General features: G+C 39.5%; 1 protein-coding gene across 8 annotated transcripts in view; it reads left to right on the forward strand.

Annotated features, from left to right (window-relative positions):
* slc8a3 (solute carrier family 8 member 3) overlaps positions 1-24,962 on the forward strand; it is a 174,163-nt gene that overhangs the window by 115,535 nt on the left and 33,666 nt on the right. For all 8 annotated transcript variants that reach the window (XR_015107034.1, XM_086158603.1, XM_086158582.1 and 5 more), the window contains exon 3: positions 3,009-3,115. Coding sequence is in view for 7 of the 8 variants with exons in the window: in XM_086158603.1 (XP_086014729.1) it covers positions 3,009-3,115 (107 nt within the window). In the remaining variant the exon portion in view is untranslated. The remainder of the gene's footprint in view (positions 1-3,008; positions 3,116-24,962) is intronic.

The raw sequence follows: 24,962 nt of genomic DNA on the forward strand, positions 1-24,962 counted from the left end.
ACGGTATTTTCTCGACAGAGCATCACCGAAGTGACATGCAAATATATTTATCATATAAATAACCTCACAGCAACATAGTAAAACCTCGAATCTGAAACAAGACGGATATTTTCAGCGCCGCCGTCTCTACCGGACGAAGCGATGAGGCAATTGAATTCCGCGGCGCCCGGAGGGGGGGGAGGCCCCGTCGTGATCCACGGAGACGTCTGAGTACCTCCTGACCGCTTAACTGCCTTGCGCTCGTCAATAACTCTTTAAAAAGATCAATTAGGGCGATCAGTGGCGAGCACGTCGGGGCTTGAAGGTGCCATATTGAGCCGTCTCTTCGCGATGATGTCAGCGAAGGAGCCTCGTCCCCTGCAGACGTTTGACTTCATTAAAGGGCCCGTCCCCTCGACTGGAGCGATAAACCCAGCGATAAACGGCTTCCCCCCCTGATCCGCCTGCAGAAAGAAGGGACGGCGTGGAGTCGTGGCGGCATCAGGCGCCGCCGCCGCCGCCGCCGCCGCCGCCCAACCCCCTCCTCAGGCCACGGCTCCAAAAAAAATCGATTGTGAAAAAGCCGACGCGTTCTTTCATCCTCGGCTCGCTGACCCACTTCCCCCCTCATTTGCACGTTTTTTCCAAGCCCATTGATCCCCGTGTCCGACGTCTGGTTGTCATGGCGTCGGCCAATGAGCCGGCTCGAAGCCGACCTTTCACCTTCTCGCCTTTGGATTTGAATCCACCTGTGGATTGTTGCCGTCGTTTCCCCCGTTATATGACGCTAATTTTTTCCCAGCTAACGCGACGATGGTTTACGATAACGACGAGCTTCTCGCCGCTAAAACATTTAGCCGCGTCACATGGGATCCGTGAAACGAGCGGGAAATTCCGACGCCGTTCAAGTCGTCGTTTTCGCCGTCAAAATTGAACGGCCTCGGAATTTCACCGATTTATCGCGCAGGAGGAAGACCCAGATAGCCTTTAGCTGGAGGATGGATGGACTTTTCCTTGTCTTATTTATTATGATATGTTATAGAAAGTATTTCCAGTATGTGGATGTTACCGGTGTGTATTTAATTAAAAGTTAAAATAAATGTTCGTGTGTAAATATCTCATGTTACAAGTACAACCTATGTATGTACGTATAAATCTATTTCGTTATTTTTAGTCGATGCGGCTTATATTCAGATGCGCTCAATAGTGCCTAAATGACTGTAACTCTTAAAATGCAAATGTTTATTCATTTAAAAAAAATGCATTTCTCTCTTGCAGCAATTATTAATGTGTCTGATTCATAATTTATTAGTATTCCAATTATTTATTCACATGTTTACAGGATTTTTATTTTGTGGGAAGGTTAATTATATTATATTTCAATTTTCTTTGTATTTATTTGTAATCTATTAGGCACAAAAATTTGGGAAGGGTATAGATATATACATATACATACATATGTATACATATAATGCTCAAAAAATAAAGGGAACACTTAAAGAACACAATGTATCTCTAAGTCAATTACATTTAAAAAAAACTCTAACTAGTTGCTTTGTTGAAAGCTAGCTTTTACCGCTGCAGTGTTTTTGGTGAACACATTCTGCTGCCGTCCTAGTTTGGCTTTTAATTCTTGGAAAATGTGATGTTTTTGTGGAAGGCTAACTTTAGCATACTTTGGTGTTTGGTGTCGAAATGCCGACGCAGATTGTTCTCTTTGATAACCGACAGAACCGACATACAGCTTTTTCTCCTAGAAGCACAAACATGTGTTGTCCTTCCCATCTTTCTTGAAACAAACGTCCATCGGCATCAACTTTTCTCTTCCTTCAGGGATCATTTGTCTTTTCAGTTCCACTTGGAAACGCTGCGATCTTAACGGGACGCCGTCATTTTGCGGGTAACACGATCGGCATGAATTGTGGGAAATGTAGTTTATGGTCAATTCACGCGTTTGACTTATTTGTTTTAGGACAATCGGACCTTTTATGACGTTCTTGCGGACCACATTTGGCCCGCCGGCCTTGAGTTTGACACGTGTGCCGTATAATATACTGGAAAATCAATATTCACAGCGGTGAGCTGACGACTATACCAGATACCAAACAATAGTACACAATACTGTCATGTGTAGTAGGTTAGTACTGAGCAGAGCGCTGTAGTATGCTTTACTATAGTACTACTCTATGTACTACACTACACGCCACACCTTTATACTACAACTATAGTATATTCAGCAATACAGAGATGCAGTAGCATGTCTTACAGTAGCCTCTCCTACTGTACTACGCTATACTTTACTACATGAAATGGTCTAGTACTGCTATAAGTATACTGTATACTGCTCTGAAAATAAATGGAAGACTTAAACAACACAATGTAACTGTAAACCGTCCACTTGGGAAGCAAAACCCATTTATTGTGACTTGTTTTAAGGGCATGACATGTGTTTTTCCACTTTTATTTGGAGTGTGACTCCAATTCCAGACCTCCATGGGTTCACACATTTGATTTCCATTGATTATATTTGTGTCATTTTGTTGTCAACACAATCAACTATGTAAAGAGCAAAGTATTTCATCACAACATTTCATTTACTCAGATCTAGGATGTGTTATTTTAGTCTTCCCTTTATTTGTCTGAGCAGAATATGATGTATAAGTGTAACGTCGCACACTGTTGTGTCAAACTTGAAGTAAAATCAAACACATTGAGGTCCAGTAGAACATAAAATTGTACAGTATTGTATTTTATAGTGATCCTGTGGTATTTAAATATGCAATATGATACTGCGTTCTTCAATGGAATATCATTTTTCACGTTCACTTTGTGAATCAGCAGTGTATTTAAATCCTGAGGATTAAAACTCCAAATGCAAACCTCCATGGGTTCATACATTTGATGATCATTTTTGTGTGATTTTATTGTTTTTAGCAGCTGCAGCTGATATCCAGGTGCACACATAGTCCAGAAATGAAGGTAATGAACCTCTTCTTCTTCTGCTTCCCCCCTTGTTCTCCTCCCGGCAGCAAAGTCATCCATGTGAAGATCATCGACGACGAGGAGTATGAGAAGAACAAGAACTTCTTCCTGGAGCTCGCCGAGCCCCGCATGGTGGACATGAGTCTGCAGAAAGGTACGCTAACCTCTCTCCCGACTTCCTGTCTCTCACGCCTTCTCACTTCCTGTCTCCTTGCATCTCGCTCTTCATCTCCGTCCCTCCAGTTCTTCGTATCTCTCGCACCTTCTCACTTCCTGTGTCCGGGTCCATTCGCCTTTTTACTTCCTGTCTCTCAGCCAATCAGTCAACGTCAGGTCAACTTTCCACTCACGCTCTCGTGTTCTCTGTCTCTTTTTTCGTTACTCTCTCTTTCTCACTTCCTGTCCATGTTTTTCATTTATCGGGAGACAAAAAAAGGTTTGATTTTTTGTGACGTTTTACCTCATCTTGATTCTTTTGACCTCCTCACGGAATCCAAAATGTCTGATTTAGTTTTAATGTTTCTCAAAACAACATCAAAGTTAGTTTGTTTCATTATTATTATTATTATCATCATTATTATTGTTAGTAGTAGAAGTAGTGTTATTGTTGTTGTTGTTATTATCATTATTATTATTATTATCCATCCATCTTTATCCGCTTATCCTGCACTCAGGATCGTGGCTGATGCTGGAGCCTAATTATTATTATTATTATTATTATTATTATTATTATTATTGTTATTATCCATCTTCATCCGCTTATCATGCACTCAGGGTGGCAGCTGATGCTGGAGCCAAATTATGATGATTATTATTATTATTATTAATGTTATTATCATTATTATCATTATTATCGATTCATTAAGATTACTATTTGTTTAATGAAGTATTAATATTATTTATTCAGATAAAAGTACTGATATTATTCAGAATAATGATGATGATAATAATAATAGCTTGTGCCTGTTCATTTCCGATAATGTAAAAAATAAAAAAAAAGTCATCTGTTTTAACCTTTTTCTGTTTTATACAACAATATAACATTTGGAAAAATGTACTTCTACAAAAAAGGTGACTTCCAGGTTTAATTGTTTATGTTGATAACAGAATAAGGGCGTGTCATTGAGGGAAGGCTTCAGAGGATATTTTTGAAAAGTAATGTATTTTTCTCATGGCTTCATTTGTCATTTATTCAGTTAGACGGTGAGACAGGAAGAGATTTTAATGTTTGTCATCGTCGTGTCGCCCAGATATTAGCGCCGTCTTTGCTTCTGGTCCTGATTGATGGCGGCTCGAGGCTCCGGCCGGAACGAGTGTCTGATAGAAGAGACGGGGAGAAAAAGAAGTTCAGTCAAAACTGTTCTGGTTAATGAGGACGACTTTAGGCTGGGGACCCACCATTGTCGCCATGGTAACGCATGTTGAAAAGACTTAGCGGTGACTTGCTGGATCAGGCAGATTCTTTTTGAGGACTGAGAGACAGGATGACAGATATAACACTGAAACCCAACTAGCCGCCGCAGTTTAAGTACCGGACCGACAGTTTAGGGGCCAAAATGTGGAATCTATCGCCGTGGTTTTGCAGTTATCAGCTCTTTTTAATTGTAGTCTAATGGTGCTTCTCCATGGCCTTTTATATTCCCGACCTCGTCTAGCGTTCTTCCCTCTTTACCGTTTCCGGTTCTTTATTGGCTGTCGGGTCAGTAATCAGTACCAACCAACCCAAGTAGCCGTGCCCACTAGCCCCCAGTAGCCATGCCAACTGTTCCCAAGTAACCATACCTACTGTCCCCTACTAGCCATGCCCACTAGCCCCAACTAAACCATATCCACTGGCCCCAAGTGACCATGCCAACTGTTCCCAAGTAACCATACCTACTGTCCCCAACTAGCCATGCCCACTGGCCCCAGGTAACCATGCCCACTATTCCCAAACTGGCCACACCCACTGTCCCCCAACTAGCCATGTCCACTGGCCCCAACTAAACCATGCCCATTGGCCCCAAATAACCACGCCAACTGTTTCCAAGTAACCACGCCAACTGTCCCCAAAGAAGCCACACTCACTGTCCCCAACTAGCCACCCCTACTGGCCCCAAGTAACCTCACCCACTATTTTCCAACATGCCCACTGTACCCAGGTAGCCATACCCACTGTCCCCCAACTATCTATGTCCATTGTCCCCAACTAGCCACACCCACTGTCCCCAACTAGCTACCTCCACTGTCCCCCAACTAGCTATGTCCACTGTCCCCAAGTAACCACACCCACTGTCCCCCAACTAGCCACCCCTACTGGCCCCAAGTAGCCACGCCAACTGACCCCACATAGCCATGGCCACTATCCCCCAAACTAGCCACGCCCACCATCCCCAACCGATGTCGATTCTGCCCAACTAAAAATTGGTCAAATCATCTTGAAGCGTACGAAGGAATTGAACGCAAAATAAATGATCCTGTTTTTGATTTCATACATTTAAAAATTGAAAACAGAAACAAGTTTCTTTCTTTAGTGAATTGTTTATGAATCAACTGACAGTTGTTTTCACAGTAAGGTATTCCGTTCTTCTTCAATAATGTGTTTGGATTCAGACGTGGCCAATGAGAAGAGCAGGAGCCTCGTGTTCGGAATCAAAACAGGAAGTGACGATTCAGACAAAACAGACGCAAAAAACACAAAAATATTAATTGCACGACATAAAAAAACTACCACTTTACTCTTAAATAATTATTTTCTTTTACTAAATCGAAGCTATATCAGTTAGTTTGGGCTTTTTCTAGCCCCAGTTCCACCTTGCAATATATGCAATAAATACACACATATAAATGTATTTTTAAATTTTTGTATTTTTTCTTTTTTTTTTCCATGATAGCCTTCCTGCCTCAGAGTTCATATTCGACTAGCACGGCAAAAAAAAAAAAAAAAAGCCAAAAACGCTTAAAATTTTAAGGATATTTAACAGGTACTTGTATGTTTATCAATTCTACATCTTTGCACCAGAAATGTAAAAAAAAACCTTCCGGCTAAAATGACATGACGGGTGCAGTTTTGCGCGGCGGCGAAGCTACACGGAACAATGAGGCGAGGGCATGAAAAAAAGAACGCAGAGTTTTCATCACGAGTTAGTGCTTTCCTCTCTCAGCTCGCCAACAGGCACTTCCGTAAGATTTGGGCGCCGTTATCTAACGGGGTGTTACCTAACAGCGCTGCGGGCCGAGGAGGGCGTGGAGGTGGGGGCTCGCACTCATTATGTTTACCTTATTTGCCGTGGCAGCGCTCGTCGGAGGCGAGCACGCCGCCCGCAGTGGCGATGAAGCGCTTTCACCGCGGAGGCCTTTGTGAGTGACGGGTGCGTCAACCCCCACACACACACACACACACACACACACACACACACACACACACACACGCCTCCTGCGGTGTGTCGCTGCACGTGAATGAAGGTGTCGTGGAATTAGGATTCACCGACGCTTATTATGTTTCATACTCGGATTCTTATCTTTTTGCAAATCGAGCGGTTCTGATATCATATTTAGCAGTTTTAAGTTTAAATCTGATTTGGTCCAGCTACTTTTATGTCATCATCTTTGTCTTCTTTTTTTTTTTGTGGTTATGCTATTTAGGTTAGGCTATTGTTAGATCATTTGCTGCCCCCTATTGACTGGTTTCTCTGACATAAACCCTTAAATGTATGGAAACTCTAATAAAACTGAAGCGGGGGAATGTAAAACACGTCAATAATACAGGTTAGGTTATCAATATACATGTAAAACTAAGTATTTATGATTAAAGAACTGTAGAGAAATGCGCTCCTGAAAATAAGAGTAAGAAATAACCAGCGTTTATTAAATTAGTTAATGAAGTTAGGAATAAACAATGTGGTTTCCATTTCACGCACGCAAGTTAACCCTCTTATTATGTTAAGGGTCAATTTGACCCATTTCACCCATTGACCTAATGGGTAAAATGACCCTTAACATAATATGAGGGTTAAACTAGCAAACTAGTTTTCCTACTTTTTTTTTTTTTTTTTTTTTTCCATTTTTAGGATCAAGCTAGATTTATCAACCCACTTCCACTGGAAAGAAAAAAAAAAAAAAAAAAAACTGAAATGAAAATAAATTGAAATTCCATTTGATACAAAGAACTAATATGAAATAAGGCAGTATGTAATCCATCCTTTCATTTATTTATTCTTTTTCACTGTTTGATTGAGTTTCATCATGTGACAGAGTCAATGCAGCGGCTACTGCTCTACTGCTATATTGATTTGCATATTGAGTGGTTTGTTAATTTTGCTCTTCATTGTTAATTTTTTTTTTTTTTCTGACGCTATTGGTCCTCCATATTTATTCACGGTCCTAAAGCGAGCATTAGGACGAACCTGCCACCGTTTCAAAGGATGTCATTTGCATAAAACTCGGTGTTCGGTGACAGCCTGGTTATTTGTAAGTTAACGGTTAATATTCAAATCAGCGTTAGTGACATATTATTGGGTGTCTAATATTACCACTTATATTATCACACTGTCCATGAACGCAAATAAACCCGTCATTATTGGATTCGTGAAATTACCGGATGATTCCAATGCAAAACAATGTAAACATTGTAGTCTAATAAACGTCTATAGGAACATATGACGGAGTATCCAATAAACACGCTTGTTTTTCCATTTATCTTCGTCACGCTGCAGTTTAATCTGATTTTTTTTTTCCCCCCTCTTCGTTTTAAATCCCCCGTATGTGTGAAAACGGTCTGTTCCAGACTTAATGCATCCATGTAAACACATCAACGAGATTATTGCCGGGTTCATCCGCGTTAATCGGATTATGGTTCGCATGAAAAAAGTATGATAAACCCTCATCTGAGTGTGAGTTTACACGAGCCCTAATAAACCGATCATTATCGGATTAATGGAGGTACCGGATTATTAGTTATGCAGCTGTTGTGTCGGCGGTGAGGCGGATGTGCTCAATCGGGAAATAAATAAGTTAACAGATTATCTGAAATCTGATAAATATGCCGAGCTTTCTGATGAATTTTTCATTTGCTTGCAGAACGTTTAATCTGATGCAAAATCTGAATTCTTTCCTCTTTTATGTTTTGATTGGCCGTAAACGTGAAACATACATTTATTTTGTCTTTTTATATTTTTGATAGGGAAAAAAAATTAGACAGCATAATGTAAATTATTAATTTATCTGTTCTTATCTCCAAAGGATGCCACAAAAATTAGCGATTAAAAGAGATTCACCTTCAATATGACTATATTAAAACAACTTTTTACTATCACCATCATTTCCGGACTAAAGGCTGCTACTTTTTCCAGACGCTTTATATGTATTTATTATATATTATATATATCTATATATATTTATAAATCTATATTTCCCCATATATATATATATATATATATATATATATATATACAGGACTGTCTCAGAAAATTAGAATATTGTGATAAAGTTCTTTATCTTCTTTAATGCAAATAAAAAACAAAAAGTACTTTTTCATGATTTTCTAATATTTTGAGATGGGATTTTTGAGTTTTCTTAAGATGTAAGCCATAATCAGCAATATTAAAATAGTAAAAGGCTTGCAATATTTCAGTTGATTTGTAATGAATCCAGAATGTATGACATTTTTGTTTTTGTAATTACATTACAGAAGATAAAGAACTTTATCACAATATTCTACTTTTCTGAGACAGTCCTGTAGACAAACGTGGCCTTTATATTTGCACATAGATTTATTTAGTTACTACTAGCCACTGCGGCTTATATTCAGGTGCGCTCAATAGTGCGAAAATGACTTGAACTCTTAAAATGGAAGTGCTCACTTTCCCTTTTTTTTCCGTAACTAATGGACGATAAGCCGCCACTTTTTTCACTTAAACACTTAAATCAACTCAATCAACTCAGACGACGAAAGAAGACGACTTTGACGGTTTTAGTGCGCAAGAGGAAACCCGAGATAGCGATCGGCCAGCCGGTGCGGCTTATATTGAGGTGCGCTTAATAGTCCGCAAATTACGGTACAAGTGATAATAACAAATATCCCCCTTTCTACTCTGCGGCGAATTTATTAATTTGACTTAATCTAATTCATAATTTATTCCTATTCCAATTATCAACTCGCTTGTTTGCAGGATTTATATTTCAATTTTCTTTGTATTTATTTGTAACTTGTTAAGCATGTAATTTTGGGAAGGGTCTACATATTATATTTCCTTTTTTTTGTATTTATTTGTTGTTATTCGTTAAGCACATACATTTGGGTATGGTATATCTATTATATTTATTTTTTTTGTATTTATTTGTAATTTCTTAAGCAGATAAATTCAGGAAAGGTATATAAATCATATTTCAATTTTTTTGTATTTATTTCATATTTTTTAAGTACGAATATTTGGGGAGGGGAATATATATTATATTTCATATTTTTTTGTATTTATTTGCAATTTGTTAATCACATAAATTTGGTTACATCTTATCTTACAAATTAAAGATACCAATAAAAACAATGCCATTCACTTTTCTTTAGTCGGCATACCAAATCTAGACAACCAAAGTGCAAACAGCCCAGCTGGATTTCCGTCACCAGATAAAATCCATTTTCCGACAACGGATTTGAAATGAAATGCAGTGTTTTAATCTGATTTTTGCAGCTTTAGTTCCACACATGCTGATGACCTATTTATTACATACCTGCGATCAAAGGGAACGATCTGGCGCATCGTGTCGTATTGATATTTAATAAATGATAGTTATCGACATCGGGAGTGGCGCTAAATGTTTGATGGCCGCACGAGGGAGGAGTTAATCAAAAAGCTTTGGTGCGCCGGGTCATCTTTTATGAATGCGCTCGCTCTCGCTGATGAAACTGACGAGAAATGTAAGAAAAAACACAAGGTTTTCTCTCTTTTTCCCGCGGCGTCGGACGCGACGCCAGGCCTCGCGGCAACGGCGAGAACGCCATTCGCTCCGCATGCAACGTTTTGACTTTTCATGGAAAAAAAAACACCGGCGATTATATCAGCGTTCGTAAACGCTGATTGCTTTTGTTTTTCTCCTTATTACCGCCGAGTGCAGGGGCAGAATAGATGAATATTCAATGAGCTTTTCTTTTTTGTTTTGTCCTTTTATATATGAGTATATCCACTCTTTATATACCCAGCAGCCTTGTTCCGTTTTTTTTTAATTTTTTTTTTATGCAGAACTACACACTTCAAATCATCCTTATTTGAATATTTTTAATCCAATATTATTTTTGGGTTACGGCTGATCAAACCGAAGACCCCAAAGCGTTCTTTGGATTTTCTTTTATCTCTGATCCTTCTGTGATTTCCGTGGCCGGTTGTTGTAAACGGCGTGCAAAGAGAGCGACGCCATTGATTATTGATTATGAATACAGTATAACCTTGTTTTTTGCGGGGGTTACGTTCCAAAAAGAACCCGTGATAGGCAAAGTCCATTTTACAGGCTCAATAACTTGTTTCACAGATAAAAGTACTGTACTTTAGAAACGTTTTTTCAACAAATAACTTCTGTATTGTACTGTCAAATAATAATTTTCATCATCAATGTGAACAGAAGGCTTCAAATTGCAGAGATTAGCTCCGCCCACCACGACCCGAGTCATTGGATTAAACTGGACAAAATTTAACCCTTTTTGCATCCTTATCAAAACTTATTGCTGCTGTCGTCCTTATGTTTATTTCTTCCTTCTTTATGGAACGAACGGAAGATTCATTCATTCCATAGCTTTTAGCTTCCCTTAGCATGTCCAGAAGTTTAACTTTATCTGCGATAGATAGCATCTTCCGCTGCCTTTTGGTGCTTTTGTCGCTCCGGAGCGTTTTGTCAACATTATGGGTTTTAGAGAAACTCCAAATTTCAAGGGAATTTGCACGTACGTCATTGTAAATTCAGCAAGCTGTTTTACGTACGTGTACATATTCAACTGCAACGTTATTGACGCTCAGGTAGAGAAGAAGCGGAGTGACTTTTTAGCCAATCAGAATGCAGAACACGATGCACGACGCAAATCCGTGAAGTAGCGAAACCGTGAAAAGTAAAGCGCGTTATAGCGAGGGATCACTGTACTCACCTGACGGCGTCCATGTCCTTCGTGACCTTTCGTCCGCCGCGAGCTAATAGCTAGCTGTGTTCACGTACAACAGTCACCGTGGCAACAGACAATACTGAAAATGTGATCAGTCGTTGTTTTTGTCTCGGCTACTTGCAGAAGCAAACTGATTGTTTGTCGATCGTTTGTCTTTTTTTTTTGGTTTCTATCAGCGTAAAACTTTTTAAATCCTTCATAACTGGAGGTCAGACCATCGTTAGGATGCTCAGTAAAAATTAAATATCCGAAATTCTCCTGCAAGCCATCCAAAATCCAAGCTAAGGTATGTTTGCTAACCTTCCCTCAATGGGGTTTGCAGCTAGTCTTAGCATGGACCTTATGAACTAATTGTTACAGTTCATAATCATGTATTATTGTTTAGCATGACGCTACAAACTTATCTTTTTATCGTTTTATCATAAATCAAACGGCCAAACTGTATGAGCAGGTCTCAGTTGAAGGCTAGGAACAAGCAACGCTTACTTACATCGCTAACATTCACAGAATCAGATTAGCCATTTGTGTTAGCATCCACCTTCTAGTTGTATTAGCGCTGTGAAATATTCTTTTTTTCCATCGTTTTTTACTTTGAAAATGTGTTTCGACCCATGAGACGGTCATATTTTAGCCCCGGGCTCTCGGTGCACGACTGTTTCAGAAAAAAAATGACACCATTTAGATTAAAAACTAAACAATTAGCCACTTGTGTTAGCATCACCTTCGCACTCCAATTAGAACTCATTTTTTGGTATAAATATTATTACCCTCAGGGATTTTGCAGACTGACGCTCCCTGTTTTTGACGCTGAGCTTCAAATTCAAATTCATAAACACTTCATCCGTATCCACGCGACAATAAAAACACACATCTAATGTATGTCTATAAATTAAATGTTACATCGATATGATAAAATCAACTGCGCATCCGTAGACATAAAACAAATAACAACAATCGGTCATTTAAAGAGGCCAGAAACCAGATGAGGCTGTATATTATTTACATCCATTCAAAAACTAAAATTCATTGAAAATAATTCCCGGACCGTCGGCATGGTATCGTTCCTGTTTACGACTCGGATGTGATATTAAACAAAATGTGATGCATTAACTAAATCACGTCCGGTGAGGTTTTTTTTTTATGGCGTGCAACATTTATGCAGCGGCAGCAGAAAGAATGATCATGTCCAGAAACCAGCCTGTGAAGGATAATGGCTGCGTGGGAGCGAGGTGTGTGTGTGTGTGTGTGTGTCGCTCATGTCAGGCCACGTACGATGACGCCGCGGCCTTGCAACGTGTGTGTGTGTGTGTGTGTGTGTGTTAGCTCCAGGCTGAAATCTTTTAATATCATCAGCGTCCCGGTGTGGCGGGATGTTTGCTAGGCGTGGAGGAATTATGTTTTTCGTAAATGTGTCACCCGTCACGTCCAGCTTTCGCTGCATCTGAGAGCCCTTCACATGCTGCCGCACACACACACACACACACACACACACACACACTCAGAACCTCCAAATACATTGAGTCATAGCTCGGGTGTGTGTGTTTAAGCATTAGCGGCTAATGTATGACTTTAAAATGAATGTAAAAGTGGGGATGACGCTTTGGATCAGTGGTTCTTTTTTAAATCTTTGCCGTCATTAAGAGCTTAATATTCATAACCGGAAATTGAAATGCGGCGGCGTCACCAAAACCCCATTCTGGATTTTTCTGGATCGTTTTTCACTCTTGACCCTCTGGTTTTCTGCAGGGATGTTTGATCTCTTGGCTATTTTCTCACGAATGACATCCGATTTTAAATGGTACTTTCAGCGTCCTGTAACCCTGTTGAGACGCATTTTGTAATAAACGTTCAAAATGTAATAACTTTTTCATTTCATTTTGTAATAAAGCCGCATTTTGTAATAACCTGCCCCAACGTATTTTGTTATAAATTTTGCCGCGTTATGTAATAAGTTATTACATATTGAGAAGATTATTACAAAATGCACTTGCAACTTTTTTATTCTCTAGGAAATGTAATAACATGTTGCATTATGTAATAACAATTCTAAAGCATAGTTTATTTGTTTGTTAATTGTATTTTATTGTACTTTAAAGTATTTGTAAAAGCTAGGCCTATTATTAGTATCAGTGTATTAGCCTAGTAGCAGTACTTAGCAATTACTATCAGTACACTATTCAAAGGTTGCATTAACAGAGAATATTCTATAAATTCCATGTTATTACATTTCCTATGGAATAAAAAAGTTGCAAGTGCATTTTGTAATAATCTTCTCAAAATGTAATAACTTATTATATAATGCGGCAAAATTTATTACACAATACGTTGGGGCAGTTTATTACAAAATATGTCCGTTTATTACAAAATGTGGCTTTATTACAAAAAAAGTCATTACATTTTGGATGTTCATTACAAAATGAAATGAAAAATTTATTACATTTTGGACGTTTATTACAAAATGCACTGTTATTACAAAATGCGGCTCAACAAACGGTCTCAGACGCGCCACCATTTAGCTTTCTGATCGAAACTCTTCACTCATTTTATTTTTTATTTTTTACATGAAAACGGCAAAGGATTCCCGAATACCTTTATGATCATGTCGCGGTTAAAATATTTTTCACCGCTAACCGCTGCGCCGCCATGTTCTCCGCCCATTTTACCAAATACTTGACGTCAGAGAAAAAAATATCCAACGGTGATTTGAACTGAAATATAGGGATTAAATATTCAAACAGAAAACCTTGCCGCCCCCCCGGCCTTCAGAACGCCGTGAAAAATTCCACTTCTCCGTCCCACATCTCGTCATCTTGCAAATAACTTCATGAACTTTGCGTGGCTTTAAAACTCCGAGCGTCTCCTCCCGATGCGCTCGAGGAAAAAGCGCTTCTTCGGAGGCAAAAAACGAGCGATTTCGTGTCAAAAGTTGCGTCACCGGCACAGCGATCCATTAAACCTAAAAATATTAAAGTAACAAAGGTATCAGCAAAGAGGCTGATAGTTGAGTTGCATTTCGATTTCACCACATCTGATGAGTCAAATAGCAAATTTAAAATGAAATATCTAACTGATTTCAGTCTGACTCGGGATAATCGCAGGATCCCCCGGTGAGTTGAAGCCTCGGTAACGTCTGAACATTTAGAAGACGCTGCGTCTCGATTAGTTGTCAACAAAACTCTCAATTCGACGATTGACATCACAAATGGCGAGTTTTATTTAACACAAATATAAATGTGGGATATATATATATATATATACTGCTCAAAAAAATAAAGGGAACACTTGAACAACACAATGTAACTCCAAGTCAATCCCACTTGTGTGAAATCATAGTGTCCACTCAGGAAGCAACACACATTCATTTGGACTTGTTTTAAGGACATTACATCAAAGTTGGATCAGCCTGGAGTTTGTTTTTACACTTTAATTTGGAGTGTGATTCCTAATCCAGACCTCCATGGGTTGATACAATTGATTTCCATTGATCATTTTGGTGTGATTTTGTTGTCAGCACATTCAACTGTGTAAAGAGCAAAGTATTTCATAAGAATATTTCATTCATTTAGATCTAGGATGTGTCTTTTAAGTGTTCCCTTTATTTTTTTGAGCAGTGTATATATATTCATATATCTATATTTCCCCATATATATATATATATATATACAGGGCTGTCTCAGAAAATTAGAATATTGTGATAAAGTTCTATATCTTCTGTAATGAGATGAGATGGGATGAGAATAACTTTATTTATCCCGAAGGAAATTGTTGTGCCAGAGTTTCAAGTAAAAAATATAACAGTAATAGATAATAGTAGAAAGGAGGAAGAATAAGAATACAATGAAATATGAATTGTCTTAACTGTTAGCTGTAACTACAAAGATTGAAGATTCCCTGCAGCTGAGGGAAGAGGAATTAAAAAGTCAATTAATGCAGTTAAATTTAATGCAATTAAAAAAACAAAAGTCATACATTCTGGATTCAATACAAATCAACTGAAATATTGCAAGCCTTTTATTATTTTAATATTGCTGATTATGGCTTATATCTTAAGAAAACTCAAAAATTCCATCTCAAAATATTAGAATATCATGAAAAAGTAATTTTTTTTGGGGGGTTGGGACAGTCCTGTGCGTGTCAATACGACGACTCGATCAAGATCTTTGGCGGATAAAAAATTAATCTCTCGGCTTTTCATATCCTGTCCTGATGGATCCGTGCAAAGCCAGCCGGCGAGCGGTCGTCTCTAAAAACAATTTTACAGTTCGGCACATCAGGAGAAACCATCGAGCAAAGATTAAATGTGACCCGCGGTCCGTTTTTATTCCTCCGACGGAACTTCCTCCGACTCTTCCCTTCCAGATCGTAATGTTTTTTTTTCTCCAACCCCCGGGGACGAGGAGTCCGGCCCGAGCGCCCAACTCTAAAACGCCGCTATCGAATCATTTAGCTGCCTAATTGGGCCGAGATAAAGACTCATTCGCTTATCGGCCGGCGTTTAAAAGATGGCGCCGCAGGTCGCCTTCCGGACGCCGACGGGGATCCGAGGTTCGGCTGAAATAGCGGGAGGGAGATTTGCTTTTGCAGAACAAGAAAGACATCGATCCGGGTGGCGATGAAGAGTCGATCACAATTGGAAAAACAAATTCCTGTTTGCTACCGTTTTTTTCAGGATCGTGGAGAAAAAGGAGGGTCATTGATCACCATGAGGGGAACTAAATAAACCAATCAGCAAAAAAAAAATAACCACCAATCGCTGCGATTGAAGCTGGAAATCAAGAAGCTGCGACAACATTGTCTGACAATCAGCTGAAAATGACCGAAAATTGAAAATTTAAAAAATTAATTTAATCGGTCGCAAAAATCCACAAGAAATCATTTTAAAATTTAAAAATCAATTTAATTGGTCATAAAAATCCACAAGAAATGATTCAAAAATCAATTTAATCGGTCGCAAAAATCCACAAGAAATCATTTGAAAATTTAAAAATCAATTTAATCGGTTGCAAAAATCCACAAGAAATCATTTGAAAATTTAAAAATCAATTCAATTGGTCATAAAAATCCACAAGAAATGATTCAAAAATCAATTTAATCGGTCGCAAAAATCCACAGGAAATCATTTGAAAATTTTAAAATCAATTTAATTGGTCATAAAAATCCACAAGAAATGATTTGAAAATCAATTTAATTGGTCGCAAAAATCCACAAGAAATCATTTTAGAATTTAAAAATCAATTTAATCAGTTGCAAAAATTCCACAAGAAATCATTTTAAAATTTAAAAATCAATTTAATTGGTCACAAAAATCCACAAGAAATCATTTGAAAATTTGAAAATCAATATAATCAGTCATGAAAATCCTCAAGAAATCATTTTAAAATTTAAAAATCAATTTAATCAGTCGCATAAATCCACAAGAAATCATTTTAAAATTTAGAAATCAATTTGATCAGTCGTAAAAATCTACAAGAAATCATTTTAAAATTTAAAAATCAATTTAATCGGTCGCAAAAATCCACAAGAAATCATTTGAAAATTTAAAAATCAATTTAATCAGTTGCAAAAATTCCACAAGAAATCATTTTAAAATTTAAAAATCAATTTCATTGGTCTCAAAAATCCAAAAAAATGATTCAAAAATCAATTTAATCGGTCGCAAAAATCCACAAGAAATCATTTTAAAATGTAAAAATCAATTTAATCAGTTGCAAAAATTCCACAAGAAATCATTTTAAAATTTAAAAATCATTTTAATTGGTCGCAAAAATCCACAAGAAATCATTTGAAAATTTGAAAATCAATCTAATCAGTCACGAAAATCCTCAAGAAATCATTTTGAAATTTAAAAATCAATTTAATCATCAATGAAAAAAAAAATCAAAACAACAAACTGTTTTAAAATCAACATGAAAATGAACTGTCCAATATCATGACTGACACAATACATTTATATTTTGGGAAAAAAAAAAAATAAACCTGAATCACACCATGGAGATATTCATGTCAAATATTCATGTAGGGTTCACGCAGGACCTGTGTGTGTGTGTATGTGTGTGTGTGTGTGTGTATGTGTGTGTGTGTGTGTTTACTTTTGCTGCCTGCAGTGTATTTGGATCTGTAATGATAGAAAGAGTGGAAACATTATGATAAATATGATTGTAGATATGAATAAATGAGACGTTTGAGGGGGTCGACTTTCCATGCGCTTGGGTTTAAATTCAAAAACCTTCGCCCGTGTTTTTTGGTTTGTTTGTTTTTTCAAACGCTCTTTAACTTCTGGAGGAAGTTGAAATCGCCGAACCAGATGCGGTGGAGTCTCTAAAAACACAAACCCAAGCTATTCCGAAGAGAGAAGTCTGTTGCTCTGAGATCTGAGCTGAGCGTGTCCCAAATCTTTTATTTAAAAGTCGCTCATTCAAGCGCTAAAAGCCAGGATGACATGATACGACGTCCCGGGCTTTAAACGCGTGGCTAGAAAGGTCGCTCGGCCGAACGGGAGAGAAACTCTTCATGTTTTTCTCCGACGCAAGCAGTCGGCATCGGGGAATACAGTAAACCCTTGTTTTTCGCGGGAGTTACGTTCCAAAAAGAAGCCGTGATAGGCAAAATCTGTGAAGTAGAAACCTTTATATTTTTTTTTTGCAATTATTATTCAAATAAATACTCTATTATACATTGAAAAGAAAGAACAAACCATTTTACAGGCTCAATCATTTGTTTCACAGATAAAAGTACTGTACTTAAGAAACGTTTTTTTCAACAAATAACTTCTGTACTGTCAAATAATAATTTTAATCATCAATGTGAACAGAAGGCTTCAAATTGCAGATATTAGCTCCGCCCACCGCGACCCGAGTCATTGGATTAAACGGGAGAAAATTATAAATGATTATAAAAAATTGCGGACAGTTGCAACCCTTTTTGCATCCTTATTAAAACTTATCGCTGCTGTCGTCCTTATGTTTTTTTCTTCCTTCTTTATGGAACGAACGGAAGATTCATTCATTCCGTAACGCCGACCTACAGCCGCGTAGCTTTTAGCTTCCCTTAGCATGTCCAGAAGTTTAACTTTATCTGCCATAGATAGCATCTTCTGCTGCCTTTTGGGCCCTTTTGTCGCTCCAGAGCGTTTTGTCAACATTATGGGTTTTAGAGAAACTGGAAATTGCAAGAGAATTTGCACGTACGTCATGTAAATTCGGCAAGCTGTTTTACGTACGTGTACATATTAAACTGCAACGTTATTGACGCACAGGTAGAGAAGAAGCGGAGTGACTTTTTAGCCAATCAGAATGCAGAACACAATGCACCATGCAAATCTGTGAAGTGGCGAAACCGTGAAAAGTAAAGCGCGTTATAGCGAGGGATCGCTGTACTCACCTGACGGCGTCCATGTCCTTCGTGACCTTTCGTCCGCCGCGAGCTAATAGCTAGCTGTGTTCACGTACAACAGTCACCGTGGCAACAGACAATACTGAAAATGTGATCAGTCCATGTTTTTGTCCCGGCTGCTTGCATGAGCAAACCAATTGTTTGGCGTTTTTTTTTTTTTTTTTTTTTTTTGGTTTCTATCAGCGTAAAACTTTTTAAATCCTTCATAACTGGAGGCGAGACCATGTTAGGATGCTCAGTAAAAATTAAATATCCGAAATTGTCCTGCAAGCCATCCAAAATCCAAGCGAAGTTGTGTTTGCTAACCTTCCCTCAATGGGGTTTGCAGCTAGTCTTAGCATCGACCTTATGAACTTCATCATCACGTATTGTTGTTTAGCATTAAGCTACAAACTTATCTTTTTATCGTTTTGTCATAAATCAAACGGCCGAACTGTATGAGCCGTCTCAGTTGAAGCGTTTGTCAACATTATGGGTTTTAGAGAAACTCGAAATTGCGAGAGAATTTGCACGTACGTCATGTAAATTCGTCAAGCTGTTTTACGTACGTGTACATATTAAACTGCAACGTTATTGACGCACAGGTAGAGAAGAAGCGGGGCGACTTTTTAGCCAATCAGAATGCAGAACACAATGTACCACGCAAATCCGTGAAGTAGCGAAACCGTGAAAAGTAAACCGCGTTATAGCGAGGGATCGCTGTAATGGCATCTGAGAATTCTTCCACATTACGGCTTATTAAACGGCCCGCTATTGATGGAATACTTTGTGTTCAGCTAATGCTAATTGTATTGACTTATTTGATGAAGCACGTGGGTTTATTCCTGCAGAAGGAGAAGGACGGGGCGCTGGGGGAAGTTACGTAACCAGCATTGGCTCAGTGGATTCCTGAGTGCTGTGACCGTGGCAGCTCTGATTTGGATCCTCCGGCTGAAAGAGCTACGGCAGGAAGCTTCAGGAGTAGCGTAGCATACGCCGGCCTTTTTCGCTCAAGATAACCAGACGAAAGACGTCGCACTGATGTTGAATTTTTAATGTGGAAATGGAAATTGGGCGGCTGGTGCTTCTTCTTCGTCGCAAAAACCGTCGTAAACCATCAGAACTCAAATGTCACATTTTGAAAACGTCTTGAGATTGGTTGACGTACCTCAAGTTTGGACGGAACCGGTCTAAGAACTCTCGAATCCGGCTTGAATTTCATTCTAGCTTGCGTTTAGCTTGCCGATTGCTAACTCCGTACTTCATTTTGGATGGAGATGTTCGCGTTCCACTGCGAGCCCTGGAAACCCCTCTGTGGCCGGAAGAGGTTGGACCTCTGGCTCGGTCCAGATCTCTCCGGTTCTGTCCGAGTCAGAAGAAAAGAACTGAACGTTTTAAATGGCGAAAGCGTCAATAATAGGTTATGAGTTCTGCTTCTGGCTGAGCTGCTCAGGCATGAGTTCCTATGAAAAAGGCCTCGGAGTTGGAGCTGAAGCTCGAGGACGTTCTAGATTCTGGTACTAGAACTAATCAGATCTTGGATCCTCCTCGTTCCTGCGCTGCCTGAGTGCTTGAAAAACCTGTATTTCATTCATGTTACACAAATGTGGTGCTGTAATTTAGCAATTTAGCATATGATTTCTGACGGCTAATGAGTGCATGCTGTAATACGCTATCATACAACGCTACTATATTTTTGCTTTTTGCATAAAGTGCATCAATTTCAAGCTAATTTCAGTTTTTGTGAATTTCAACACGTCGGACCTTCCGAGAACACCGATGTAATGATCGATTTTGTTTGTTTTTGTTTATTATCTTATTATTCTGGTCACCAGAAGCAGCTTAATCAGAAATGTACTGCCTTTTACAACGCGGAGGAATTAATATTGAGTAGAAATAAGTTTAACTAAACATTAGTTCGGCCCTCCAACTCTTCTCATGAGGCTCCTTGTCAAAATCAATTGTCCGCCCCCGGCCTCGTCTCTGAACATGTTGGTGAAACTGCAAAAATAAAAGTTCCCACAGTGAGAAATATTCGACTATTCGATCGTATCTTTGGCGGACGAGGCATCGATTTGTCGAATTGCGTGAAGTATTAGATCCCCGAGGTTCTAGTCGCTTCACGTATCCACCGACGTGGCGCGGTTTTGCGCCGAAAACCGACCCCGGTTTGTTCGTTTTGAAACGCGATTCTCGAAATGGAGTCGAGCGGCGGCGGCGGCGAGAACCCGACCCCGAGGGCCTCGCGGCGCCGTTGCATCCGCTTAAATCATCGCCGCGGCGCCGGAGGAGCGGCGGACGAACCCGGAGAGCCCGGCGTGGACGGGGACATTGCATACCTGACGGAGGAGCTTGCATCAGCGTTGGCGGCGGCGGCGGCGGCGGCGGGTTGGGGTGAAGGGATGGTCGCCGTGCGGCGGGAGGAAACTTCGCTTCCGTCTTGACATCTTTTCAATCCCCGTCTCTGTTGTCGGCGTTCGCTTTTGGTTCTGGGCTCTTTTTCCTTTTTTTTTTTTTTTCCGGCCCCGCTCTGAATACAGATGACAAAATTAATATTGAAATCAGAGGAGGATTAACTTCACATGTCAAGAGACTTCCAGAATTAGACTAGTGTTGCATCCCCACACACACACACACACACACACACACACACACACACACACAACCTGACCTAGCACAAGAAACAGTTTATACACTGCTCAAAAATATAAACTGAACACTAAAATAACACATTCTAGATCTGAATGAATGGAATATTCTTATGAAATTCTTTGTTCTTTACATAGTTGAATGTGCCGACAACAAAATCACACAAAAATGATCGATGGAAATCACGTTTATTAACCCATGGAGCTCTGAAATGAATCCGTGTTGCTTCCTAAGTGGACACACATGTGTTAAAATTTAAATATCAATTTAAACAGTCGCAAAAATCCAAAAGAAATCATTTGAAAATTTAGAAATCAATTTAATCCGTTGCAAAAATCCAAAAGAAATCATTTTAAAATTTAAAAAATTGATTTAATCAGTTGCAAAAATCCACAAGAAATCATTTGAAAATTTAAAAATCAATTTAATCGGTTGCAAAAATCCACAAGAAATAATTTTAAAATTTAAAAATCAATTGAATCAGTCGCAAAAATCCAAAAGAAATAATTTTAAAATTTAAAAATCAATTGAATCAGTCACAAAAATCCACAAGAAATCATTTTAAAATTTAAAAATTAATTGAATCAGTCGCAAAAATCCACAAGAAATCATTTTAAAATTTAAAAATCAATTTAATCAGTCGCAAAAATCCACAAGAAATCATTTGAAAATTTAAAAATCAATTTAATCAGTCGCAAAAATCCACAAGAAATCATTTTAAAATTTAAAGAATTAATTTAATCATCTTAAATCAATTTAAAAAAAAATATTAAAACAACAAACTGTTTTAAAATCAACATGAAAATGATCTGTCCAATATCATGACTGACGTGCTACATTTATATTTTGGGAAGAAAAAAAAATAAACCTGAATCACACCATGGAGATATTCATGTCAGATATTCATGTCAGGTTCATGCAGGACCTGTGTGTGTGTGTGTGTGTGTGTGTGTGTGTGTGTCCATGTTTACTCATGCATTTGATTGCAAAATGTTCATCACTCATTTACAACAAGCAGCAGGCCTTTTCTTTTTATTCCCCTCTGCCAGGGAGCATGCAGAAACATCTGCAGGGACCCCTCCAACACACACACACACACACACACACACACACACACACACACACACACACACACACCTGACTTGGGCTTGTCTTTGCCTTCTTATCTGTCTGGTTGGAGTCCAGAGCGGCGTTATTGTGTAGGGTTTGGCCTCGGCGGTCAGGGGATGCAGACGGTGTGTGTTCACCTCCCGGCCGCCACAAACATCCCAGCTCAGGGAGGTTCGGCGCCGCGGTGAAATCACGCCGCCACGGGTGAATAGATTTAAATTCAAATGGGAACCCGGCGCTATTCATGCATTCGCAGCCCCCCGACTTCATTACCGCTCGGCTCCTTTCTGGGGTTATGAGAAGGAATGTCGGTGCAGAGCTACGATGAGTTAACATTAAGGGAAGGTTGTCGAAAAAAAAACTCTCTTTTTGAGTATAAACGGTTGTTTTATGCGAGAAAGAAGGGGGAAAAAAAGGTTGTATTGAAATAAAACATTTGGATTACTGATAATCCTGAAACGGAAGCCAAAAAAAACAAAAAAAGAGGATTAGCTGTCGTGCATTTTAAGATAAGATAAGATAAGATAAGATAAGATAAGATAAGATAAGAGAAAATAAGATAAGAGAAAATAAAATAAGATAAGATAAGATAAGATAAGATAAGATAAGATAAGATAAGATAAGATAAGATAAGATAAGATAAGAGAAAATAAAATAACATAAGATAAGATAAGACAAGACAAGACAAGATAAGATAAGATAAACATTGTTTATCCCCAGAGAGCAAATTCCTTTGTCCCAGCAGTGTAACAGTTATAATGTTGAAATTAAAAAAAGAAAAAAGTAGAATAAAATCAATACATATAAATAATAATAGATACATAAATATGAATATAAATATAGATAGAGGGATAGAAGATAGCAAGACATCCATGAATAAATAGACAGCAGCAACAACAACAACAACGGGGATAATAAACATAAAGGAACAGTGAGGGTGAAAAATACACAACCAGAACTAAACAACAATATAAATAGAGTGGCAATAAATAAGTGAAGAAAATAAAGAGATAGAGTTAAAGATCTTAGGAGCTGCTGCGACAGGCTGCCATCTTGAAAAATCAAAATAATGTCAGTCTCCTTCATTTAAACACCAGCAACACAAGGATTTTAAAAATGTTTTTTCAGGTCGATTTCTCACGTGATGCATCCATCTAACAGAAAACAGCCGGCACGTGTCGTAGATGTAAACGTAGCCGAGAACCGATGCTAGCGTTAGCTCGTCTTGTTTGTTTTTATGTTTCCTCAGTTGCTTTGTTAGAAAAACAAACACTGGAAATCAGGGCTGTGGAACTCATTTTCAAGCGAGAACGCGTTCGATTTTTTTATTTTAAGACAATCGTACCTTTTAAGACGTTCTGGCGGGCCACGTAAAACGATTTGGCGGTCCACATTTAGCCCGCGAGCCTTGAGTTTGACATGTATTCTGTAAACAAAGCGTCGACACGACCCACGGCGTGCACGTTGACTGGTTTCACGTTAAACCGTCTGCTTCCAGTGTCGCCCCTGTGATGTCGGAGGTTTTTGCAAGAATCTTCTGAAGTGTATTTTTGCTTGTTTTGTTCAGTTTTTCCAACAGCCAGTTACCGCTGTACTGTGAAACTCGAGGACGGGTTTGTCGCTCGCCGATGTAAACAAAGAAGGAGAAAGCGGGAGTATCTATTTTTGTCGTCCCCGTTTCTTCGCCGTCATTCCTCCGCGCCGTCAAAATGGCATCGATTGCATCGGCTTTCGGTTGTATCGCGATCGTGTTTGTGATCCTGAGCGATCCCGAACGAGGCTTCGAAGGTCAGAAAGCTCGCCGCCGCCGCCGCCATCCTGCAGGAAAGCGCGGGACGAGAGACGGCGTCGCAGGCGATTTACCGAGGCTTTACTCCTCAAGGACGGAGCCATAAAGCAAGCGCTTCTTCTTCGCCGCCGCCGCTCCTTATCTACAATTACCGAGCGTGTTGGCAGAAGATGGGCGGGGTTAGAGGGGCGGCAAACGGTCGACGGGGTCGTTTTATCGTGGAATTCCCGTCCAAAATTGGGGTCACACTCGAGGGACTGACAAGCGTTTATATAAAAAAAAAAAAACACAAAAAAAAAAAAAAAAAAAAGCCCTGACGCTTCTTCACGCCTTCAGAGACGAAGCAGGGGGAGGTTGTTGTCTGGTAACGGTTGCCATGGATGCCACAGTCTGTCAGCGGCTGAGGTGTAATGGATTTAAATTGAACTGTTGAGGGTTTTTGTTTTTTTTTTCGAGGCCGGGAGAGGGAAAGCGAGGAGCGAGCGACGGAAATAGTCCGAGCATAAAAAAGAAGCAGACAGTGAAGCAAAGAGACAATGAACCAGGCGAGGGGAGGGAGGGAGGGAGCGGAGGGTCGCTCTGAAGGCCTCGCCATCTGTGATGGCGAGCTGGAGGAGCGGTAATTGTTCCTGAGAGCGCCGAGATGGCGCCGGCGTGTCAGGCCCGTCCGGGTGACGGCCGGCGGGGAAGCCGAGTCCGCGTGGCTCTCATTAACGTCCGTGTCAGCGATGACCTTCTCAAATCCCCGAGACTCGCCCGCCGCTCCGGCCGGGCGCAAATCAGGTGCTCCCCGACATCACGCATTGATAATTTGACTCCTCGTTTGATTTATTTTTACCGGCATAGGTCAGCGGGCTCCGAGGCGCGAGCGGCCGCCCGGCGAGTGATGGATGATCGCGCCGGCTAGACGAAGCGTGCGGGATCACGATCCATTACGGCCGACGCGAGGTGGGGGGG

The sequence above is a fragment of the Fistularia commersonii genome, chromosome 1 (assembly GCF_037954325.1).
Source record: "Fistularia commersonii isolate RoL2024-O1a breed Wild chromosome 1, RoL_Fcom_v1.0, whole genome shotgun sequence".
NCBI lineage: Eukaryota > Metazoa > Chordata > Actinopteri > Syngnathiformes > Fistulariidae > Fistularia > Fistularia commersonii.